At 40.3% G+C, this 22842-nt stretch overlaps 1 protein-coding gene across 4 annotated transcripts in view; it reads right to left on the bottom strand.

Moving 5' to 3' along the window:
- Positions 1–22842, bottom strand: part of INPP4B (inositol polyphosphate-4-phosphatase type II B) — a 469700-nt gene that overhangs the window by 249561 nt on the left and 197297 nt on the right. For 3 of the 4 annotated variants that reach the window (XM_075288123.1, XM_075288124.1, XM_075288126.1), the window contains one exon: positions 14053–14091. The exons of the other annotated variant lie outside the window; for it this stretch is intronic. In XM_075288123.1, coding sequence (XP_075144224.1) covers positions 14053–14091 — 39 coding nt within the window. The remainder of the gene's footprint in view (positions 1–14052; positions 14092–22842) is intronic. 4 annotated transcript variants of the gene reach the window in all.

Below are 22842 nucleotides of genomic sequence, written 5' to 3' on the forward strand. Positions count from 1 at the left end.
TTAAAAATTGTGGGTGCACATAACCCCCATATATTCTTTGAATTCCCAGTCAGACAATGGCACTGTATACCAGTATTAAAAATTGTGGGTGCACATAACCCCCATATATTCTTTGAATTCCCAGTCAGACAATGGCACTGTATACCAGTATTAAAAATTGTGGGTGCACATAACCCCCATATATTCTTTGAATTCCCAGTGAGACAATGGAACTGTATAGCAGTAGCAAAAATTGTGGGTGCACGTCACCCCAATATATTCTTTGAATTCCCAGTCAGACAATGGCACTGTATACCAGTAGTAAAAATTGTGGGTGCACATAACCCCCATATATTCTTTGAATTCCCAGTCAGACAATGGCACTGTATAGCAGTATTAAAAATTGTGGGTGCACGTAACCCCCATATATTCTTTGAATTCCCAGTCAGACAATGGCACTATATACCAGTATTAAAAATTGTGGGTGCACATAACCCCCATATATTCTTTGAATTCCCAGTCAGACAATGGCACTGTATAGCAGTATTAAAAATTGTGGGTGCACATAACCCCCATATATTCTTTGAATTCCCAGTGAGACAATGGCACTGTATACCAGTAGCAAAAATTGTGGGTGTATATAGCCCCAATTCTATTGCTAGGGGACTTGCAGGGTATTTCTGAGGTGAAGGTGGGGGGGCACACCGTTGGAACGGGGATTTGGGGTGTATATATGGGGTATACGGGAATACACTGTCAGTGTGTTCCATTCAGGATCCTGGGAAAGCTGGGTTGCGGCGATTGAGCCCGTCAGTGCCACGTTACACTGACAAGCTTCTCCCTGGAATTGAAGTTATATGTAAGCCCAATATATTCTTTGAATTCCCAGTGAGACAATGGCACTATATGGCAGTAGCAAAAATAGTGGGTGTATATAGCCCCAATTCTATTGCTAGGGGACTTGCAGGGTATTTCTGGGGTGAAGGTGGGGGGGCACACCGTTGGAACGGGTATCGGGGGTATATATCGGGTATACGGGAATACACTGACAGTGTATTCCATTCAGGATCCTGGGAAAGCTGGGTTGCGGCGATTGAGCCCGTCAGTGCCACGTTACACTGACAAGCTTCTCCCTGGAATTTAGCTCTTATAAGAGCTGTTGGTTGTCTTCTCCTTCCTATCCTAGCCTGTCCCTGCCTACCCAGAATCTAACCCCTAGCTAACTGGACGGAAACCTCCGTCCTCGGTGAATTGCAAGCTCAGAATGACGCGAAGCTGGGCGGCGCTGTTCTTTTAAATTAGAGGTCACATGTTTTCGGCAGCCAATGGGTTTTGCCTACTTTTTTCAACGTCACCGGTGTCGTAGTTCCTGTCCCACCTACCCTGCGCTGTTATTGGAGCAAAAAAGGCGCCAGGGAAGGTGGGAGGGGAATCGAGTAATGGCGCACTTTACCACGCGGTGTTCGATTCGATTCGAACATGCCGAACAGCCTAATATCCGATCGAACATGAGTTCGATAGAACACTGTTCGCTCATCTCTAATTATCACCATTCCTGTGCTCTTTGACAAATAGTTACCAGACATAAAATATAGCAGGATGCATAAGAAAAGACAAAGATATACTTCAGTGTAGACATTACATCATAAGGCCAAAAAATAAAATTGGGGTTTATATGTGTGTTAAGGCTCATCTACCCAACTTTATTATATAGTCTTATGAAAAAGTTTGGGCACCCCTATTAATCTTAATCATTTTTAGTTCTAAATATGTTGGTGTTTGCGACAGCCATTTCAGTTTGATATATCTAATAACTGATGGACACAGTAATATTTCAGGATTGAAATGAGGTTTATTGTACTAACAGAAAATGTGCAATATGCATTAAACCAAAATTTGACCGGTGCAAAAGTATGGGCAACTCAACAGAAAAGTGACATTAAAATTAGTAGATCCTCCTAGTCGCTTTCTGTAGCTTTTAATCAGTTCCTGGATCCTGGGTGAAGGTATTTTGGACCATTCCTCTTTACAGAACAATTCAAGTTCAGTTAAGTTTGATGGTCGCCGAGCATGGACAGCCCGCTTCAAATCATCCCACAGATGTTCAATGATATTCAGGTCTGGGGACTGGGATGGCCATTCCCGAACATTGTAATTGTTCCTCTGCATGAATGCCTGAGCCGATTTGGAGCGGTGTTTTGGATAATTGTCTTGCTGAAATATCCATCCCCGGCGTAACTTCAACTTCATCACTGATTCTTGAACATTATTCTCAAGAATCTGCTGATACTGAGTGGAATCCATGCGACCCTCAGCTTTAACAAGATTCCCGGTGCCAGCATTGGCCACACAGCCCCAAGGCATGATGGAACCTCCACCAAATTTTACAGTGGGTAGCAAGTGTTTTTCTTGGAATGCTGTTTTTTTTGGACGCCATTAGAGATGAGCGAACACTGTTCGGAACAGCCGTTCCGAACAGCATGCTCACAGCACACTCCCATAGAAATGAATGGAAGGTGCTTCCATTCATTTCTACGGGAGCGTGCTGTTCGGATCAGCTGATCCGAACAGTGTTCGCTCATCTCTAGACGCCATGCATAACGCCTTTTTGTATGACCAAACAACTCAATCTTTGTTTCATCAGTCCACAGGACCTTCTTCCAAAATGAACCTGGCTTGTTCAAATGTGCTTTTGCATACCTCAGGCGACTCTGTTTGTGGCGTGCTTGCAGAAACGGCTTTTTTCTCATCACTCTCCCATACAGCTTCTCCTTGTGCAAAGTGCGCTGTATTGTTGACCGATGCACAGTGACACCATCTACAGCAAGATGATGCTGCAGCTCTTTGGAGGTGGTCTGTGGATTGTCCTTGACTGTTCTCACCATTCTTCTTCTCTGCCTTTCTGATATTTTTCTTGGCCTGCCACTTCTGGGCTTAACAAGAATTGTCCCTGTGGTCTTCCATTTCCTTACTATGTTCCTCACAGTGGAAACTAACAGGTTAAATTTCTGAGACAACTTTTTGTATCCTTCCCCTGAACAACTATGTTGAACAATCTTTGTTTTCAGATCATTTCAGAGCGGACTGTCCATGCTCGGCGACCATCAAACTTAACTGAACTTGAATTGTTTTGTAAAGAGGAATGGTCCAAAATACCTTCATCCAGGAACTGATGAAAAGCTACAGGAAGCGACTAGAGGCTGTTATCTTTGCAAAAGGAGGATCTACTAAATATTAATGTCACTTTTCTGTTGAGGTGCCCATACTTTTGCACCGGTCAAATTTTGGTTTAATGCATATTGCACATTTTCTGTTAGTACAATAAACCTCATTTCAATCCTGAAATATTACTGTGTCCATCAATTATTAGGGAGCGTTCACACTACCGTCGGTGTCCGACATGCAGTGTCCGCTCCTAGTGTCCGCTCAGAATCTGTCACGGACACTAGGAGCGGACACTAGCTGTGTCCGTGACACCTGTCATTCACTTGCAAAAGAACGCACCCGATGCCCATTCAAGTGAATGACAGGTGTCACGGACACAGCTAGTGTCCGCTCCTAGTGTCCGTGACAGATTTTGAGCGGACACTAGGAGCGGACGCTGCATGTCGGACACGGACGGTAGTGTGAACGCCCCCTTAGATATATCAAACTGAAATGGCTTCTGCAAACACCAAAATATTTAGAACTAAAAATGATTAAGATTAATAGGGGTGCCCAAACTTCTTCATAGGACTGTAGCTCTGTATGACCTATGGGTTGTATAAGGCTGACTGTAGTTTAGCCATCACAAATGTCTATAAAGTCTTAATGTACATTTCATGTACCTGCAATTTATATGACGCAAATAGAGGCTTGTTCAGTGTGGATACAAAAGTCAGAAAAATAAGTGTATCCAATGGAAGTTTTTTTTTTTTTTCTGAAATCATTGCTTCTAGGAAATAATAGGTCTGTCATACTGTGCCCTAGCGAAGCACCATACAAGAAAACAGAGGGTGCAATAAACATTATTTTTGGCACGTGTCAAAACATTGCACAAAGCTGATAATTTTGTTGCATCTTCAAAAGGGTCTAGAAAAATATTTATTCAACTTTTAAGCCACTTGCTAGAGTGTAAAATAAATGTAATTCTGAACCTGCAATCCTCAGATCATTTGTACAATAGATTGCTATATCACAGTCTGTAGACAAATCATTATATAACTATAATTATTTTAGGGTATGTAATCCATCATGGGATAAGAGCAATGGAATTTAACAGTAGTAGAGTAACAGACACAGAAGGGGTCTTCATCAGAAAAGTAAGGCACATAATGGAAGAAAGCTTCTGTCCTGTTTTTATATGGGGGTGAATGCTAATGGACACCAGACAGAAGGGACTCATCTTGTGATGGATGAGTGCAATGGACATTAAAGTATGGTAGTGTGATCCCATTCCTAGTATGACAGGCCAGGGAGCCTTCAGAAAGCTCTTGGCTATTATGGACACTGCAAAGCAACAACGAAACACAAGAGATAATGACAGGCGATTTTCATACACTCCCCAACACTTTAATAAAATATAAAAGGGCATTTGCCAGGAACACAACCATAGCTAAATTTGTAAATCATTTTTATACAATAATTCACATTTTGTATAGCTTTACAGATTATTCTGAAGTCTTAGGCTCCCTTCAGTTCACATTATTTACATCTGATCATGTATACATCTGATTATAGAAAGTTCCTGCATTCGGGGTCGTATCCATTGGCAACTGATCAAGACAAAAGACTGTCACCACTAAGATAATGAGAGAAAACCCTTAAAACTCTGAAAAATTGTTAATTATTTATACTTTTAAAATGTTAAACTTTTTAATTGTCTCCATATTTATATATGATTTTGTTCCTGGAAACTTTTAGTAATATATTAATGACTTCAGTTTGGTTTCTGGTGTTTTGTTTGTGTGATGTTCACGCTGCATGACACAGTAACCTTTTTCAGTGGGTCATTACAATTACAGAAATACCATATTGATATTTTTTGTTATGTTTTACCCATTTGAAAAATGATTGCACTATATTCTGGCCCCCTTAGTGGCCCTACACATTATACCGACTCCTTTATTGGCACCCGCACAATATAATGCTCCCTTTACTGGCCCCCACAAAGTATAATGTTTCTTTTACTCGCCACCACACGGTGACAATAGCGCACTCACTATCAGACTATTGCCATAATTCCACGGCAATACTGCACATGTCTGCCTCCTCTTCAGCTGTAGCTTGCTGCCGCTTATTTTGTCTGGAAGCCGAACAATGTCAGGATGTGATTTCCTGATATTTAGTTTCTGGAATTAATGTGAAGTATTATCTGGAACTAAAGCAGGAGATGGGCATGTGTAGGATCAAAATATTGTCCAATACCAACTGGTAATCCAATAGCTAGTGGCTGATTTGTGTGCACAACTACTAAAATGCTGAGTCAGTAATAATTGCGGCATTAAAAGGGTTCAGATATAACATTTATTAAAATCACTTCTGGCACAATATTTCAAATGGTTCATTCAGTCTATGTTCACATATTGGTGTCACCAAAGGTTTCTACAGTAAACCCTGTACAGTGAAAGCACTGCGTCACAGCACAGCAATCAATAAATCTTAACAGGGCCAGCAGCTCAGCTATTATTTACTATTGTATATCTCTGGATTGTGATTATGGTTCCGCTATGATACATTGTCCCTCCACAGTGCTATTAATGTTTTCTTCAGTATAGTCTGCAGAAGAGTAGGCGGGAGAAGAAAGTAGACACTACCTGGCAATTCATATGAATTGCTGAGTGGGCCCTGCAATATAAATGCATGCAGGGACTGCTAAACAATTCAAATGAATTGCCTGCAGCACATCTTAATATCACAGGCAAATTATGTTAGTGGGATCCTCTTGTGATATAATGACTGCTACATCTGTACTTCATAATGATGCCATTATGGGTGGAAAAGTGGTCAGCAATGACTGCTGTCTGCTGTTCCATCAAAGAAGTGACTGCACACAAACAGTGGAAGCTGTAAGAGGATCGAGGAAGCATCAAGTTGTCAATCACCATTTTCCAACTGGCCCCATTATCAGCTTCTGAGATCAGACATTGACATAGCTGGCTAGTGACTGTCAGAACTTCTAGAATTACTCCTCCCAGCCATTCATCCAGATACCTAATGCTAAGTCTTTTAGTTGTTAATCCCACAAGAGCTGCAGAACCATTCATGAGATAACAATACTTCAGGTTGTAAATAGCTGGCATAAGACTACAATTCCCAGTGTGGTCTCCATGCCTGAGGCACATGGAGAATGGCGAGGAGGCGGGAGGCGCATGGAGGATGGCGGGGAGAAAGAAGGCACATGGAGGATGGCGGGAAGGCACATGGAGGATGGTAGGGAGGCGGGAGGCACATGGAGGATGGCAGGGAGGCGCATGGAGGATGGCAGGGAGGCGCATGGAGGATGGCAGGGAGGCAGACCACGTTGGGATTTGTAGTCCTGTATTGGCCATTTACCCCCTGAAGTACAGTTAGCTCACACAGCTCTTTTGTGGCTCAAAGACTCAATGTTACCCACCTGGCTGGGAGTTGTAGTACTACAAGATCTGACTGCCACAGAGTTGGAATGATGTCATAATACAAAATTCTTGTACATTTAAATGCAGCTGGTCCATAAAACTGAAAATCCACAGAAACATAGAGAATTTATGATGACATCATATGCTAATTTGTGGTTTAGCCCTTTTATATGCTGACTGTGGGGTATAGTCTTTTATAGATGGGGTTTATTTATTGGGACTGTACGAGCTGCTAAAAAGTGTTCCTGTTCCCCTGCATACAAGTGTCCTGTATCTTGTGCCTAGCAACATTTCTCTCTGAGTGCTCAGACATCCAGTTATTAGCCATATTCATTTATGGAAATTTGGATGACATTGTCCACCACTACAGCAATCTCACAATATGAACAGCAAGTCTTCATAGGGACACAGTAAAACATAACTTGCAGTGTAACACTGCACTTTTGCCATTCAGATTACTGAAAAGGATTGATAGCAAACTCTGTACCCATTGTACGGTGAGAATGCTTGCTGCCATCCATCTTTTCCGAAAAACACATGACATGAAAAGGAAAATCTAATCTCTGTTCCCATCTGAAAAGATACCGTCGGAGAATGGTAAGAACAGTGCAGAACGCAGCCACATCCAAATGACTGAATCTGATGAACTTGATACGTTAATGGGGCCCATTAGTCACTGATGGTAGGCACTCTCTTACTGACTTCTCTGACTGACAAAACTTTCCAGAAACAGACAGGCTGACAAGTGCGAATGTATTTATTTGTCCTGTCTACAGGCCGTCTATATTCTATCACAAAATATGGCGATACTATTTTTATACAATGAAGTCAGAATTTTGGTATTCTCATAGCGGTATTCTCACAGTATGGTGGTGTTAGTTATGGTATAGTGGTATTCAGTAGTATTTTGGCCAAAACGTCTGGAAAACACTGCCCTAGGTTATGCTTTTGGAAGGGTCTGGAGGTACACTGCATGACACAGGGATTCCCATACACAGTAAGGGTGCATTCACACGGAGTAACGCCCCGCTCATTCTGTCACATAAACATGTGACAGAGTGACCGCTGTAAAACAGAATCCCAGTTACTTCAATGGTTGCCAGTGTTACGCGTGCTACACATTGAAATTAATGGGAGGCTTTTAAATCCATTGATTTCAATGTGTAGCGTGCGTAAGACCGGAACCCAATGAAGTCAATGGGATTCTGTTTCACAGCGGTCACTCTGATACGTGTTTACGTGTCAGAATGAGCGGAGCGTTACGCCATGTGAATGCACCCTAAAACTGTAGCGGCAAAATGACTAATTTACTTGGTGACAAAAAGGCCCAGATAGGGAGCAGTACTGTGCTGTAGAGAGGTGCTACTGGCAATGTGTGTGGCACTGTATGATGAATGTGGCTTCAAGTTATGATGGCCTGTACAGTACGTTGGATGAATAACTGTACTGTGTGAACAAGTCCTAAAGAATCTCTTGAAATGTTGTAGAATGGAGTCATATTATCGTGGGAGTCGCTGTTGTAACAGTAGTAAAAATGCCAGATAGATGATCACAGGCCGCTGCAGGTATATGAGATTACATAAAAGCCCTTTACATAAACCGTGACAGATGCATGAAAAACAGCAAAGTCTATATAATCTCAGTAAAGTGATCTAACACAACCATGACAGAACAGAATAATTGTATTGTCATTACACATGAGCAGCCTAGCTAAAAATAATAATCTAGGTTCAGAGCCGAAGATCAGGAAGACTATACTTTCTATGCTTCCTAACAAGCATCTATTACAGTAACTCTGGATACTAGGGAAGTGTTGCTTCCATCTCAGTACCAAGCACAGCTATAGCAGCAGGAGAAAAGCCAGTCCATACCGGGGTATATCAAAGGGCCCGCACATGCTTAGCATCATTTAACATGGCCAACTGCAGACGGGAATGTAGGCAATCATACACAGCTGGTGGTTATGAAATTAATTCTTATAATTAAGATTTCCAATATGTAATGCAGAGACCCCACCAGGCATGTCTCTAAATGTCACCAGATGACACTGCTGTCTTAATGCCTTAAGGCTTTTCCAACTGATAAAGTGTACAGCTCCTGACTTGCATACGTAAGAATGTGTAAAATCTTAGACCCCTTTATCACCAAAAAGAAATTGGCCTATAAATCATTTCATGAGCATGTCTCTACATTTCACTAGTGTAAGACAGCATAGATAATGCGTTATATGCAACCGAAAGAAAGGAAGAAAAACAAAAAAATCTGTTTAGTTATGTTCTGTTCATTCTACATGCCTGAATGTACAATAATGCCGATTTACTGCTATAATGCAAAGGATCTTACCCTTTTATTTAGGCTGTGAGTCATACTGCAATACAAAGAATGGAGGTGAATCACAGGCAACTATCCGTTATCTCGTTCTCTAAAATAACTGTATTCTATGCAGAAGAGATAGCGAACATCAGCCTATTATCGGCTAGTATTCATGCACTAAAAGGTTCATATCACCTCCCAACTCTGGACATATCAGCAGTAAACACATTTAGTAGGCACAAATCAAGATCTGTATTCTGAAAACAAAAAAAAACAAAACATGTGCATCAGGCATTAGCTAGTCATCACTAATATACTACCAGCTTTATACAGCACCCTGCACCCTAAAGAAACTACTTAAAGGATGCCCCAGTTCATTTTTTAACCCCTGGGGAGTCTCCGATCGGGTCCGCAGTCTTTAGCCCTGTTTTTGTGTACGGAGTTACACGCCACTCATTCTGACACGTAAACACGTGTCAGAGTGAGCGCTTCAAAACCGAATCCCATTGACTTCAATGGGTTCGGTTTAACGCGCGTAACACATTGAAATCAATGGGTTAAAAAGCCTCCCATTGATTTCAATGTGTAGCATGCATAAGATAGAACCCATTGAAGTCAATGGGATTCTGTTCTGTTTTGCTAACTCTGACACGAGTTTACGTGTCAGAATGAGCGGCGCGTTACTCTGTGGGAACGGGGCCTTTCAGACATTTGGCCTAAACACGAGATCAGCAGCCAGTGTCTGAGCAGTGATGTTGTGACCGGCCATTGACTGACTGACTGACCTGCTTATGTATAAGCAGAGAATAAAAACTGGGGACCAGTGGCAGCGGCAGCAGTGGTAGCGACTGCCACAGGGCCCGGGACATTAGGGGGCCCGGTGACAGCCGCTATCACTACCATTTTTTTTGGTTTTTTTAAATAGGCCGCTACGGGCCCTATTTACTTACTGATCCTGGCTGGGCCGGGATCGGTAGGTGACACCGTGGGCACCACAAACACTATCATTATACTTGGGGGTCTTTGCAGACCCCCGAGTATAACGATCGGAGGCCCGGGAGAGGTAAGAAACATGAAAAACACTGTTACTTACCTCTCCACGATCCTGCCAGGCCTAATTCCTAGTTGTCTGACGTCTCTGACGTCACATGAACCCAGCCTGCGTCCCGGGTCATGTGACGTCCGACGTAATTGTAGAAGGACGGCAGCGGAAGCCGACAGCATAGGAACCGGGGGACAGGTAAGAAACAGTAGTTTTTTATGTTTTTATTCCCCCGGGTCTCCAATTATTATACTCTGGGGTCTGAAAAGATAATGGCCCCGCCATTCCTAGTTACGCCACTGCTGGGGACCCAAACGGAGACTCCTCGTTGGATCCCTGGCCGAGTGTACAGGTGAATAATCATGGTTTGCTATCTTAAGACTCCTAGGAGTTAAAAATAAATAAACTGCAACACCCCTTTAAAGACAATAGAAACAATAAACACAAATGCGTCCATCACATCTGTGGAGTTTTACTACTTAAAAAACTACTTACAAAAATATGGAGCATTTTAGAGTATGGGAGAAAATCCACACAAACACAGGGAGATCATACAAACTCCTTGCAGATGTTGTTCTTTGCAGGATTCAAACACAAGACTCCAGCACAACCAGGCTGCAGTGCTAAACACTGAGCTGCCATGTTGCCCCTGGAGGCACCAATTTTACAATTACTTTTTATTCTACATTTTTTAGGAGGTGAGGAAATTTAGACATTGTGATTCTTCTCCATTTACAGAGTAGAATAAATTATTCTATATTTTAATATTTAGGATATTTCCAGATTCAGCAGTGCCTGTTTATTCTTAGTGTTTATAATGGGGAAAGAGGTTGGTGTAAAATTTAGAATTGTTTTTTATTTAAAAAAAAAATAAAAATACAATTTTAAAAGTTTTCTTAGGGAAAATAATACACTTTAATACTTCTGTAGTGTATTGTATTATGCATTTACCAGTATTATATTACACCCTGCCTAAGGGAATGAGCGGTGGAAAGAGAAAGCCAGTTACTACTGATATTGTCACCTGAAGGAGTTAATCTTCTATTACTGATGCCAGAAGCTGCTGGCAGGTATTTGTTGTATAATAAGCCTGGGAGTTGATGCATATGTAATGGGATCAGCTCCTGAGCCCACGCCATACACCCCACTTGACATTATAACATGCATATGCTTAAATGCAGGAGAACGGTTAAGCCTGTATTACGAGCGTAACCATTACGTCAATTGTCTCTCCAAAAGTTACGCTTTGTTCAATATTTGCGCCATCATCAAATGTCACCCCAGGTATACCACTCACAGGGTCAAGGATACTCATACATAGTTCATGGTCACAGAATTCAGTCCTGTTCAGGTTGCTTAGCTTACATAGGACTGCCTAGACAAGATAAAATTATTGCAAACGCTAGAAAAGTATTAGATTTGTGAAGATGTATGAAACTAGTACAAGAACAATCTGAGCAGTCACATATCAGTTCTCATTTTTCAAAGGTTCTTTGAAACTCTTTTTGCTTGCACCAGTTTTTTTTTTTTTTAGAAATCTCCTCCAATGTATATACTGGAAGAAAGTTGTATATCACTTTATTATATCACTCAACTTCATTTCTATAAAACTGGAAATCCCTGTATCCAAACAAGCATATATACATAATGCATTGCTATGCTATAGAGACGACTCTTATTATATATACAGATGTTTATTTATGTATGAATGCCATAACTCGGTTTCTTCCTGACTTTTTAGGAATCCCCGCTGACTTCCTCTTCCAGTTTGTGTCTGCGGTGACCTCATTAGCATGTCGACACCACATAGAAGCAGCTGTTAAGGACATCGATGTCAGAGCAGTCAGTCTTACTCTTATACAAATAGTGTTTCTCCTACATCAAAGAAATCTCATCACCACTGATCAGCAACCTCCACTGAATTCCTAAAACCGCTATGCATGAATATGCTTATGCTGGAGAGAACTGGTTTCTATGGAATACCAGCATACTGATGGAGTCACTGGTAGGCAGAGCATAAAGGAAGAAGTCAGTAGGGATTCATAAAAAGTGAAGGAGGAATAAAGTATGTGAAGTTCATTTCATTAATACATAATTGATTCCATGAAGCTGAGAATTCACATTAGAATTCAGTCACTTGGCCCTAACATTGCCATTCCTAATTTTTATAATGTAAACTCTTTGAATGAAAAATGAGTGCCATATAAATGCAGGAAAAAAGTTTTCCCCTACCTTAGCTCAAGTTTGGTTGCTGACAATTTCAATGTAATGAACAAACATACATATAAGAAAAACCTTAATAGGCTGCAACTAACCATGAAACCACTGGGTGGCCACACAAACACATGAAGGATAAGAGTCTCTTGACAGTATCAGGTTTTGACCTTTCATCACCTCCACCAACTCTAACTCTTAGCATCCATCAATAGGGGCTGCTCCATGGATTCTGAAGCAGTTGGATTTTTTTTCTCTAGCCCTTATAGTTCCGGAGTAATCAGTAATATTAGTTTCAGAACCCAATTTGCTAGTAAGGCTCTCTGTCTGTAGGGTGTTCGTGACTCGAAGCAGATAGCACAAGACTACTTACCTGACAGTACGGAGCCCAATTTGCATTTAGGATGCTGAATCTAACTGCATTGATGGTAGCGTCTACAGAAAAAAATTTCAACTGTGCCTGAATCAATGGGGTAGCATCACTTGAAGGATGCAAGAAGTTGCAGTTAGCGGGGGTGGTAAAGGTTCTCTTTTAGGGGGCAGTCATCCGACACCAAACAGATGAAAATACATGGGTCAAGATTTTAAATTATAGACTTGGCATAGGAACACTAAGAGTCTCCCTTTTAGACAATCGCTATTCAACTGGCAGCATGGATTAGAGTTATTTATTGGACATTTGATATCTAGTGGCATTCAAGCACACATTTCCCCAGAAAATAGAATGTAACACATTACAATATGTTTGATTACCCGAGAGTTACAGAAGCAGACTTCATGGGGAGATCCTCAATCAAAGGATTATTGGTACGTATATGTGCCAATTACTTGTTCTTTTCTTTACTGGTTGTTTAGTAATCTGTACTTTAAAGGGAATATATCACCAGAAAATAACCTATTGTTTAAATCGTGTTTTTTATGTTTAGCATATGTTTTTAAAGAATTTTTGGTGATTTTTTTTTTTTTTTTTTACTTTTCCAATTTAATTAACATACTTAAATTATAACTCCTTTCTTTTTTGCTATTGTGTCATTGGAGTTTGGTAAACTTTTTTGTTATATAATTTATTATTGTAATCTAACTTCTTTTTTATTATAAAACAGGCTGTAACAATCTCCTTAGAAACCCTCTAACTGAGCAATTACTAGGAAAAGTCTGTACACCTTTGGAAATATGTAGAGCATTTTCAGTAAGTGTGAATAGAGCGGGGTGGGGAGACCTCTGCGCAACATATTTATTATAACTTAAATCAGTTTTTCTGGTATGAGTTATACATGAAATCTACCTGGTGATTTCCAATCTGTAACATGGACTTAGGCCTGGTTCACATCTGCGTTTGGTATTCTGTTTGGGAAGTCTGCTTGGGGACCCCCGAACAGAATACTGTACACATTGACAAGCAGTGAGCAATGAAAGCACACAGACCCCATAGACTATAATGGAGTTTGTGTGTTTTCTACGCGGTCTCCGCACAAGTCATGCACAGTGGAAAGTAGTTTACGAAGTACTTTTCTCTCCGTATGCCTCGAGCCGAAAGCGCGCAGAAAACACACGTACCCCATTATAGTCTATTGGGTCCGTGTGCTTTCATAAGCTCACTGCTTGTCAATGCGTTCAGTATTCCATTCGGGGGGGTCCCCATGTGGACTCCCCGAACAGAATAGCGAACACAGATGTGAACCAGGCCTTATCTGGAAACCTTGATAAATCCGGCCTGTGAAGCCCTTTATGCATTGCAGTGATTGTACAGCAGTCAAGTCCTATCTCGCAGGCTTCTTTCCTTCCAGTGCAACAAATTTATATTCATGTTGAACATTTAGAGGCTTCAATTTAAAAAAAAACAACCAATATCATAGATACATTTTCCTTAGCACAGTCTTTATAAAAGTGACAAAGAAAAGCCATTACCCCACTGTTCGTTCTTGGATCACTGGCTTCTGGAAGAACCTATGGGAAAAAGAAAATTAAAAGATAAAATGTTTTTGAAGGGGATAGAAAACCATAAAGTTCGGCAACTTTTATTATTGTTGTTTGGCTTACTATTAGAGTATTGATTTTCGTCTACTTTCCTGTTCTAAGAGTACAACTATCCACTTCAGTTCAGTCCCCATATGAATTACAGCCGCACAAATTAAATGATCAGAATCTGTTCTAATTGGTACCCAATGCGTTATTCTGGTCACTTCGTGCTAAAATCAGCAGTCTTCCGAAAACACGCTCCTCTGCCTTTTTTTTTTTTTCATTCGTAGCAAGAGAAGCAAAAATCAATAGCACTGTAAAATGGATGAGAATGAATAGTTCATTAGGACTGAATTACCCAGCTTCCCCCAGCAGCTCCGGTGAGTCACATAGGGGCATCCCAATGCTGCTACTGTCCGTATTATCAAAATAAATGCTTGCATAAAGACCTGAGTGGAGGCTACATTTTCCTCTGTGATCCATTTGCCGCTGCTCATTAAAAATTGAATTTTCCATTCACTGGTATATAACTTTACAACAGATATTCTGTATTTTATGCAAACATTCACTTTGCGCATTTTCCATTTCCCCTTATTTAGTGTTGCCTTTTCACAAGTGTAACCCTCACTGGGACCATTGCATTGTTTATATTCTGCTTTTGTTTTCTTTATGCGTTTACTAATGTAGAACATTAAGTTCAATCTGCATATGATGTAGATGCCGATGTGTACTGAGACCAGAGAACGCGGCACTAAGGCGCACACACATCCTACACTGTGGAATACTCTAGGATTCATTTTAACCTATTGCATGCGCACCCAAAATATATACAATACAATATACATTAATATAGCCCATTCATTACAAAATGAATTTTGTAAAATATGTAGTCAGTTTTCCAAGAACTCTGATATAGCAAAGGTCATAGGATTTTAAATAAGGATACAAAATATTTCATGAGCTTATACATACTAGACTAGTCCTAAGGATGTTTTCTGAAGTCAAGCTGGATGATAAAAAGTATGATCTAAAAAAAAAAAAAAAAAAAAAAAAAAAAAGAGTTGCAGCTTTCAAGTATAAATTTTTCAACATTTTTATAAACTGTTTGCTATCAGTGAATGCAGTCATCTTGAGGCTGAAAATCTGATTTGTAGCATAAAAAATCCAGGTATGTAATGGCCTGATACTATATGCAATAGTCTGATACTATATACCACTAAAGTTGAAGTTCAAAAAGTTGAGAAAACCCAATTTCATATACACAAGTACAGAATTCTGACTAACAGATGGGGTCCCCCTGCATCTCTCGCTCTGGGGGAATGTGTCCTATCTTCCTCTATCTACAGGATATGGATTTAAATGGGTGATGTGTAATGCATATTTCCCCTGTGGTGGCACTGTAGGGAAACTGAACACACTTAGGGCAATGGATATATTTTGACATGTAGTCGTCCCCCCTCGCAAAATTTCACTACTACATCCTAATAGCATAGAATGTGGTCATGATAAAACACAAGTCATCTGTAAAAATTCAAACATGATGTAATATCGCATTCACCATCATTAGTTCAGATTGGCCATAGCCTTACAGCCAGGTTTCCCACAGATTACAACCCAGCAAGGGATCATTTTGTATTTTTTTTTCCCTAGCAGTATGTCTTTGGAGTGTGGGAGGAAACCCATGCAAACACAGGAAGAACATACAAACTCCTTGCAGATGTTGTCCTTGGCAGGATTTGAACCCAGGACTGCTGCAGTGCTAACCATTGAGCCACCATGTTTCTCAGCAAGAAATCATTTTGTATTATGCTTATTGTCAACAGTCTAACAAGTAGGAACTAGACAAAGCGGAGGACCCCTTTAACTAAAGCATCAAATCCATAGCGGTGAGAGCGGTCTGGTGTCTATTACATGGATATAAACAAGCTGCTATTAAAGTAGGAGACTTATTTTAAAGCTGCACTGCTCTCTATGGTATATTTGTGTCACCCCCTCTACTTCATAGATTGTAAGCTCTTGCGGGCAGGGCCCTCAGTCTCAGTTTGTGAAATGACTTTCTTTGTTATGTATCTTTCTGTCTGTATTTGAACCCTAAAAATTGTACAGCGCTGCGGAATATGTTGGCGCTATATAAATACATTTTATTATTATTATTATTATTATTATTATGGATTTTTTTTCTTGAGATTAACAGTGTAATAGAAAATTAAACAGTTTCCTTAGATATGATAATCTTTTGTCCATAGCTTTTGACCAAGTATTAGAATGTAACATACACACACACACACACACACACACACACACACACACACACACACACACACATAATTCATCATTTAATCACATTTACTTTTCATAAGGAAGATAGCAGAACCAAATTTAGGGATAGGAATAAAACAGAAGAGTTAATGGAGTTCTAGCTGTATACACTTATCATACGTCTGTACCAAGAGACCTTGTAATCCAAGATTAACAATAGTCTGAGCACTCCAATCTGGCAGCAATATTGTTTTCCACTAACATACACTTAAGTATACTGATAGTAATATACTGTGTAAACATGTGCAAATACTTCTTATTAGGAGCTGTTCACATGCAGGAATTTGGAGAGGAACCTGAGAGGGGTTCAATGGCTGACGCAACCACGGAATCCGCAGGAAAACTGCGCAGAACTCTTCTCTTTTCAGTGTCCTGAACAAGTAGAATACATCATAGACTCCCTTTGGAAAGAATGGGACACAATTTCTTGCTAGAATTTGGACCTGAGGTAGAAACCAGCCCCTTACCCAATCAAAAACAGACTAAAAAATCCAAAATTCTAAATAAAATTACTACAAGACATAAGAAAAAAATGTTAAGAGACCAATCAACTTCAGTATTAATACACATTGAAATCATACTAATTCTGCTTTGAGGGGGACATGGAGAGCACCCATGGGTGAATAAAATTTATCACCCCTTTGATATTTACTGGAGTGTTATATTAGATAGGCTATCTCCCTCACAAGTCATTCCTACTCCGCTAGGGATTCTGGGTAAAAAATATGAAAATCTATTCTTCAAGATGTAATTAGGAGAACAGTGCCTCTGTATGCTGCCCTCTAGAGGGCAGCCTCCTTAACATCATGCATGACTCAGTTAATGAGCCTATTAATATGATGCGGATTTAATTGCCAAATTAGTATTTCTATTCCAAAAGGAACAGACTCCCAGCTATGGACAGCGCTGTTTCGGTCTTTTGGACCTCCTCAGCATAGCGCAGGGATACTGATTTGGCAGAGTGAGAGACTATAGACCAAGGTCAGGGGATAATCATACACATGTGTGAGAGATAATAGAATCATTAGGCTGATTCCAGTGATCAATCTGTCAGATGATATCTGCTTTCAATGGCAGTATGCTTAGCATTTTATGGCATCTCATAATGGAGCCTTTACTACAGATGTGAACAGGGCTCTATGCTTCACACAGCTCTTACCTCTTATAAACTCTGCAGCCGTGATATTTTTAGCATTCATTTTACCAAATGGTAAATGTTCAATAAGTTCACAGCAAAAGCTGGTGGCGGCTTCTTACTTTACCAAGTAATTGAAAGTCCTAGAAAAAAATCCATCCATTAGGTAGTTTTAGATGGCAAAAGAGTGTCAAGCTTGTGTGAATGAGGGGAATGGAACCACCACTTAGGATCCTGTGCTTTTATATTTCTTCTCTGAACTAAACAACTGTGAAGATTGAGTTCTGCTGCAATTTTGTGACCACAATAGTTGTAATGACATCCTTACACCCCTGACCATCACTTACTATATGCATGGTTGTTATCTCCGCTAAAGTAAAAAGGGAAAGAAAAACTTCATATCGATTATGGAGAAAAAAGTAAGGGAAGTGTTTGCCTGTATCATGGTTTAACGGTATTCAGCAAGAACCCAAAGTTGTCGGCTTTCAAAGGGGCTCTGCTACCACATCTGCTCATTTCTGATGCATCTGTTCAATTACTCTTTGTTAATAAGTCATTATGCTTTCCTGGCCACTTGCAAGAAGGAACACTACTTAATTACTAGGACTTTGATCTACAAGCCATGTCATAACAAGATTAGGAACAGAGCCTTAAGGAGTCACCACAGAAGAGCCTTCAGGTCATTTCCTTAATTATCCATGCACCTAATGAAACTACACAACACTGCATACAGTAGATAGACTAGCTGCATCTCCCTCCCGAATAATGACACAGAACCAGCACTAACCCCATCAATTCCAAGCAATATGCTATTCCTGAGTTACACTACAGCCTGTTATGCTAGGTTTTCGTTAGTTTGGCGGTGTGTGGATTGCATCTCATCTCTTAGAAATATATGTCAGGATTCAGTTCTTACGGACAATAAAAAGTGAACTTGTGCTCTTTGTTGTCTCGGCGGTGATTAGCCTGTGGCTAAGACCATCTTAAGCCTTTATTTCCACTCCTCTCAGTGCTAGTACATAAAGATGTTATATTCACAAGGAAAAGAACAAGCCAACATTCAGTCTTACAGAAACTAAGACAGCTGGAAACTTCATCAAAGAAAGGTGAGACATAACAATTCTAAACTTTTCTGTCCCCCGAAGTTTGTTGCATTCAATTAAGATCTGTTTTTCGAACAACAATTTTGCAAACATTTGGTAAACAGATTCAGTTTGCTGCCCAATCCCCTTCTTTTACAAGGAAACACATACAATTGCTGACATAAAGTATACTGTAACATGTCCTCAACATAGAGCTACACATACCCTTAGTGTCTTGTTCACACAGTGCAGGTATCAACCACAGATATTGCCACATTTGTAGGGAAAGGAAAATTATCAAATAGCTTCCTGGTGCTTCTCATGTGGCAATGTAACAAAAGACTAGCAATCACATAAAGCTATAGTAAAGAAGTCATACTATAGTGCTACATACACATGAACTCTAGCTGCACCCACAATATTATTATGTCCCTCTCTTACAAAATACAAATAATAAAAACAAAAAAAACAAACTGATACTCACCTCTCCTAGGTCCACTGCTGTTCTGCTCCAGAGTTTTCAGGAAGCTGTAGACATGATGTAAGTGACATCATCACAGAGCATCTGCCGCTGTTGGGGAAGAGAGGGGATGAATGGTGAAGCAGGGAGAGGCCAGCTCTCTGCTCCATCACTGTATGCAACTCATCGGCTGCCATCGGAGAGGACAGCTCTCTGCTCCATCACTGTATGCAACTCATCGCCTGCTCCTTAGGATGCCGATGTACGGAACTTGGAGCAGCCCAGAACAGTGGGACAGCAAAATACAGGACTGTCTGGCTGTCTCAAGGGGCCCCCAGTACCATAGGGCCTAGTATATGTGCACTGTTGGTCCTAAAGTTAAAGCGGCCCTGGGTCCAACACACAACGTGTATCACGTTAGCACAACCCTTTTCTCAAGTGTATAATGGCTAGCAGGCATAAACACACGTACAAACATTCTGTCTTAATATACACAATGGATTAAAATAGGTACCGCCCATCAAAGAGTCAATACAATGTTTACACAGTCCCATAAAATCTATTAAAATTTACTAATGGGAGCTCCCAATGAGAAATACAAACCAATACTGCAATTAAACCTAAAATACAGAACTAACTTGGCATTCTGTAATTGTGACTGCGTATATAAAGACAGAGTGTTTGTACATGTGTTTATGACTGCTATCTGTTTTATACTTGGGTTGTGTTACCCTTGTAATGTATTGCGGGTTGGACGTTTGAGTCTCCATACAAGACTCAGTCCCCCATTCCACTTAAAATTGACAGAGAGAAAAATCTTGCAAGGATGGCAGAGTGGAAACCCAAAGGACCCCATTATATTCCATAGGGTCCACGTTTTTCTGCATGTAACCGCTTTTTAAGCGGATAGGGTTTCCATCTTTCGGGTACCTAAACGGACGTAAACCCAAACGCTAGTGCAAGCCTAACATAAATAATAATGAATTGTCCTAGCCATCTAAAAAAAAAACTGACTGCACGCTGACGCACCACATAGTTGTGTGCATGTAGGTAACACAAAGCTTTTGCAATGTTTAGTTAGGAGTTTTTTATTGGAGTTTTCCTTAATACTCTTTAATAGTATTCAGGTAAATGAAGCTTGGATGTTTTTTTCCGGTCTTAAGAAGCCCAGAAACCTTCTCAGCTATTCCTCCCACACATGTACACCCAGACATACATTATAATGAACATAGGGATGTCACAACAATTATTTCCCAGGATTCATTTTATACTAAGGGCTTTCGGCACCAACCAAAAATCCTACATTATAACTGTAATATAGATGGTGCCATTACAAGATTCTACAGCATTCTAACATGGGCTATTCACTGAATAACTAAGGTTTTTGGTGCTTCTAACTCTCTAATCAACACAGTCAGAGGTTGTTGCAAAATAACTGTGATCAATGTCGGATCCATTTGGCACATCTATACATCTAGACAGTTTCTGTACTACTTAATGTCTCTCCATTGATTCGCTTAAAAGTATTGAGATTTGATTTAAAATTACACTGGTGAACCCAAACCTAAACATATAAATAATCTTGCGCAGATGTGCAAAGCAAAGGGGATAATTGTCAGTAAATACTTATTCTTCGTAATGGTATTTCTGTAGTCTACAAAGGGATTAGGAGTTTCACATCACTTCTGTAGATCTGTCTTCCAAGCAATAAACATGGTTCTTATCCTGAGGATCTAAATGTTGCCTTCCTGCAGACTGTGCAAGCAAAGGTAACCTTGACAAGCTGAAGAGCTTTAATACAAGCCTGGGTTATAACCCATATCTAATGCAATCATCATTTATTTATTATCTTGCACAATTCTTTCTTCTGCATCATTTGTATCCATTACTAAGATGATCCTCAATTATGTCTGTATACCCTTAGAACTATGTAGATGCTGCTTCAGATATGCAAAGCAATTACACTGACAGCTAAATATAACAGATCTGATTAAACTTATAAAATGCACTACACATTAAGTTGGTTGATAGCAATTTTTCTATACAAAGTGCCACTTCACAGTAAGACGCTAGGGGATATAAAAGAAGAATGACACAACTTAATTTGATGTTTGGGTGGTGAAATAATTAAATTGCATGAAATACAAACGCTTGTCCTCCATGACCTTATACATTACATGGTGCTAATGAGGGCTCATAATCCCTGCCTAGTGATGTCATATCAATATTCATTAACGCATCCTGTGGCTTACACTCATCAATGGACGTGGTCCTTGATTTCTTCTGCAGCGATGTCCATTGTGACTCCTTAACCCTGTGCAGCCACTATTTTGTTGGTCACTAGACTCTAGCTTTCCTATGCAAGAACCCCCCAGTTCTTCAGTTTTCCTAGTGCCTGTGTTTGAAAAGCCTGAAATGAGTATTAGATTTTAACTTTTGGAGAAAAGACTTGAATAAGCTTGGGAGATGATAGACTTTCCTTACTTGGGTTATCCTGTTTCTAACATTGATGGCCTATCCTTAGGACAACCAGAACCCCCACGGATCACGGATACCCAGACGGGCTCTTGGTATTGTTTACATACTGCAGGTCGTGCTGATCACTTGGTGTATAAACTGTAGGGACGAGAGTAGTTATTGCAGTGCTGTCCCATTGAAATCTATGAGACAGCAATCCAATACCCATACTCACCGCTACAGTTTGTATGGCGAGTGATTAGCTCAGCTTGCAGTACATAAACAATACCAAGAGCCATACTACCTGAGAACTGGTGATCTGCAGGAGTCCAGGTGTGGATCCCTGCTGATCTAATATTGATGGCTTATCTTATGGTTAGACCATCAACATTCAAAACCAGATCACCCCTTTAACTGTCACCACTGTGTTACAGAGCATATTACAGTGTTACACGATATACCTTTTATTATGTATGTCACATGCAAATGAGGCAGGTGGTGCACTGGGGGTGGGACTCTGAATCCCTTGAGCATTGCTCTTGCCACTCAGACTTTTACCATCTACTGCCTATGCCATCCATGCAACCAAAGTTGATCCTTCCAGTTGATCCATCCAGTAGCAAAGCATTGTGGGAAATAACCTCCGATCTCGATCTCCCCCTAAAAAGATCGGGATCAGAATTTTGATCGTGATCGTGAAATTTACTTGATCGCCGATCGGAATCCGATCATTTCCGGTCCCGATCGCTCAACCCTAGTTATAACACCACATATTTAAACAAGTAAAAAGAGAAAGCACAGATGCTCACCAATACTGCACATGTCATATAAAAATAAAGTGGTGTCTGGACCAAACAATGCACAAAACCTCTGTTGAAATAATAGTTACACATCACATCAATTTTGGCATATACAAAGTAATCCTTAGTTGACAGCACTTATGAAGTATGTACAGTAAGTAGCGCACTGTGCAGCATATGACAGCTATAAGGTGCTATTGCTAGCCAGGTCAAGCACACACCTGTGTGTATAGAGCAAACATGGAGTCTTAAGCACTGAGCAGGTGTTATTCACAAACCATTGTTCTTTATGATTGCTCTTTATTAGAGATGAGCGAACACTAAAATGTTCGAGGTTCGAAATTCGATTCGAACAGCCGCTCACTGTTCGAGTGTTCGAATGGGTTTCGAACCCCATTATAGTCTATGGGGAACATAAACTCGTTAAGGGGGAAACCCAAATTCGTGTCTGGAGGGTCACCAAGTCCACTATGACACCCCAGGAAA

Source organism: Leptodactylus fuscus, chromosome 1 (assembly GCF_031893055.1).
Source record: "Leptodactylus fuscus isolate aLepFus1 chromosome 1, aLepFus1.hap2, whole genome shotgun sequence".
NCBI lineage: Eukaryota > Metazoa > Chordata > Amphibia > Anura > Leptodactylidae > Leptodactylus > Leptodactylus fuscus.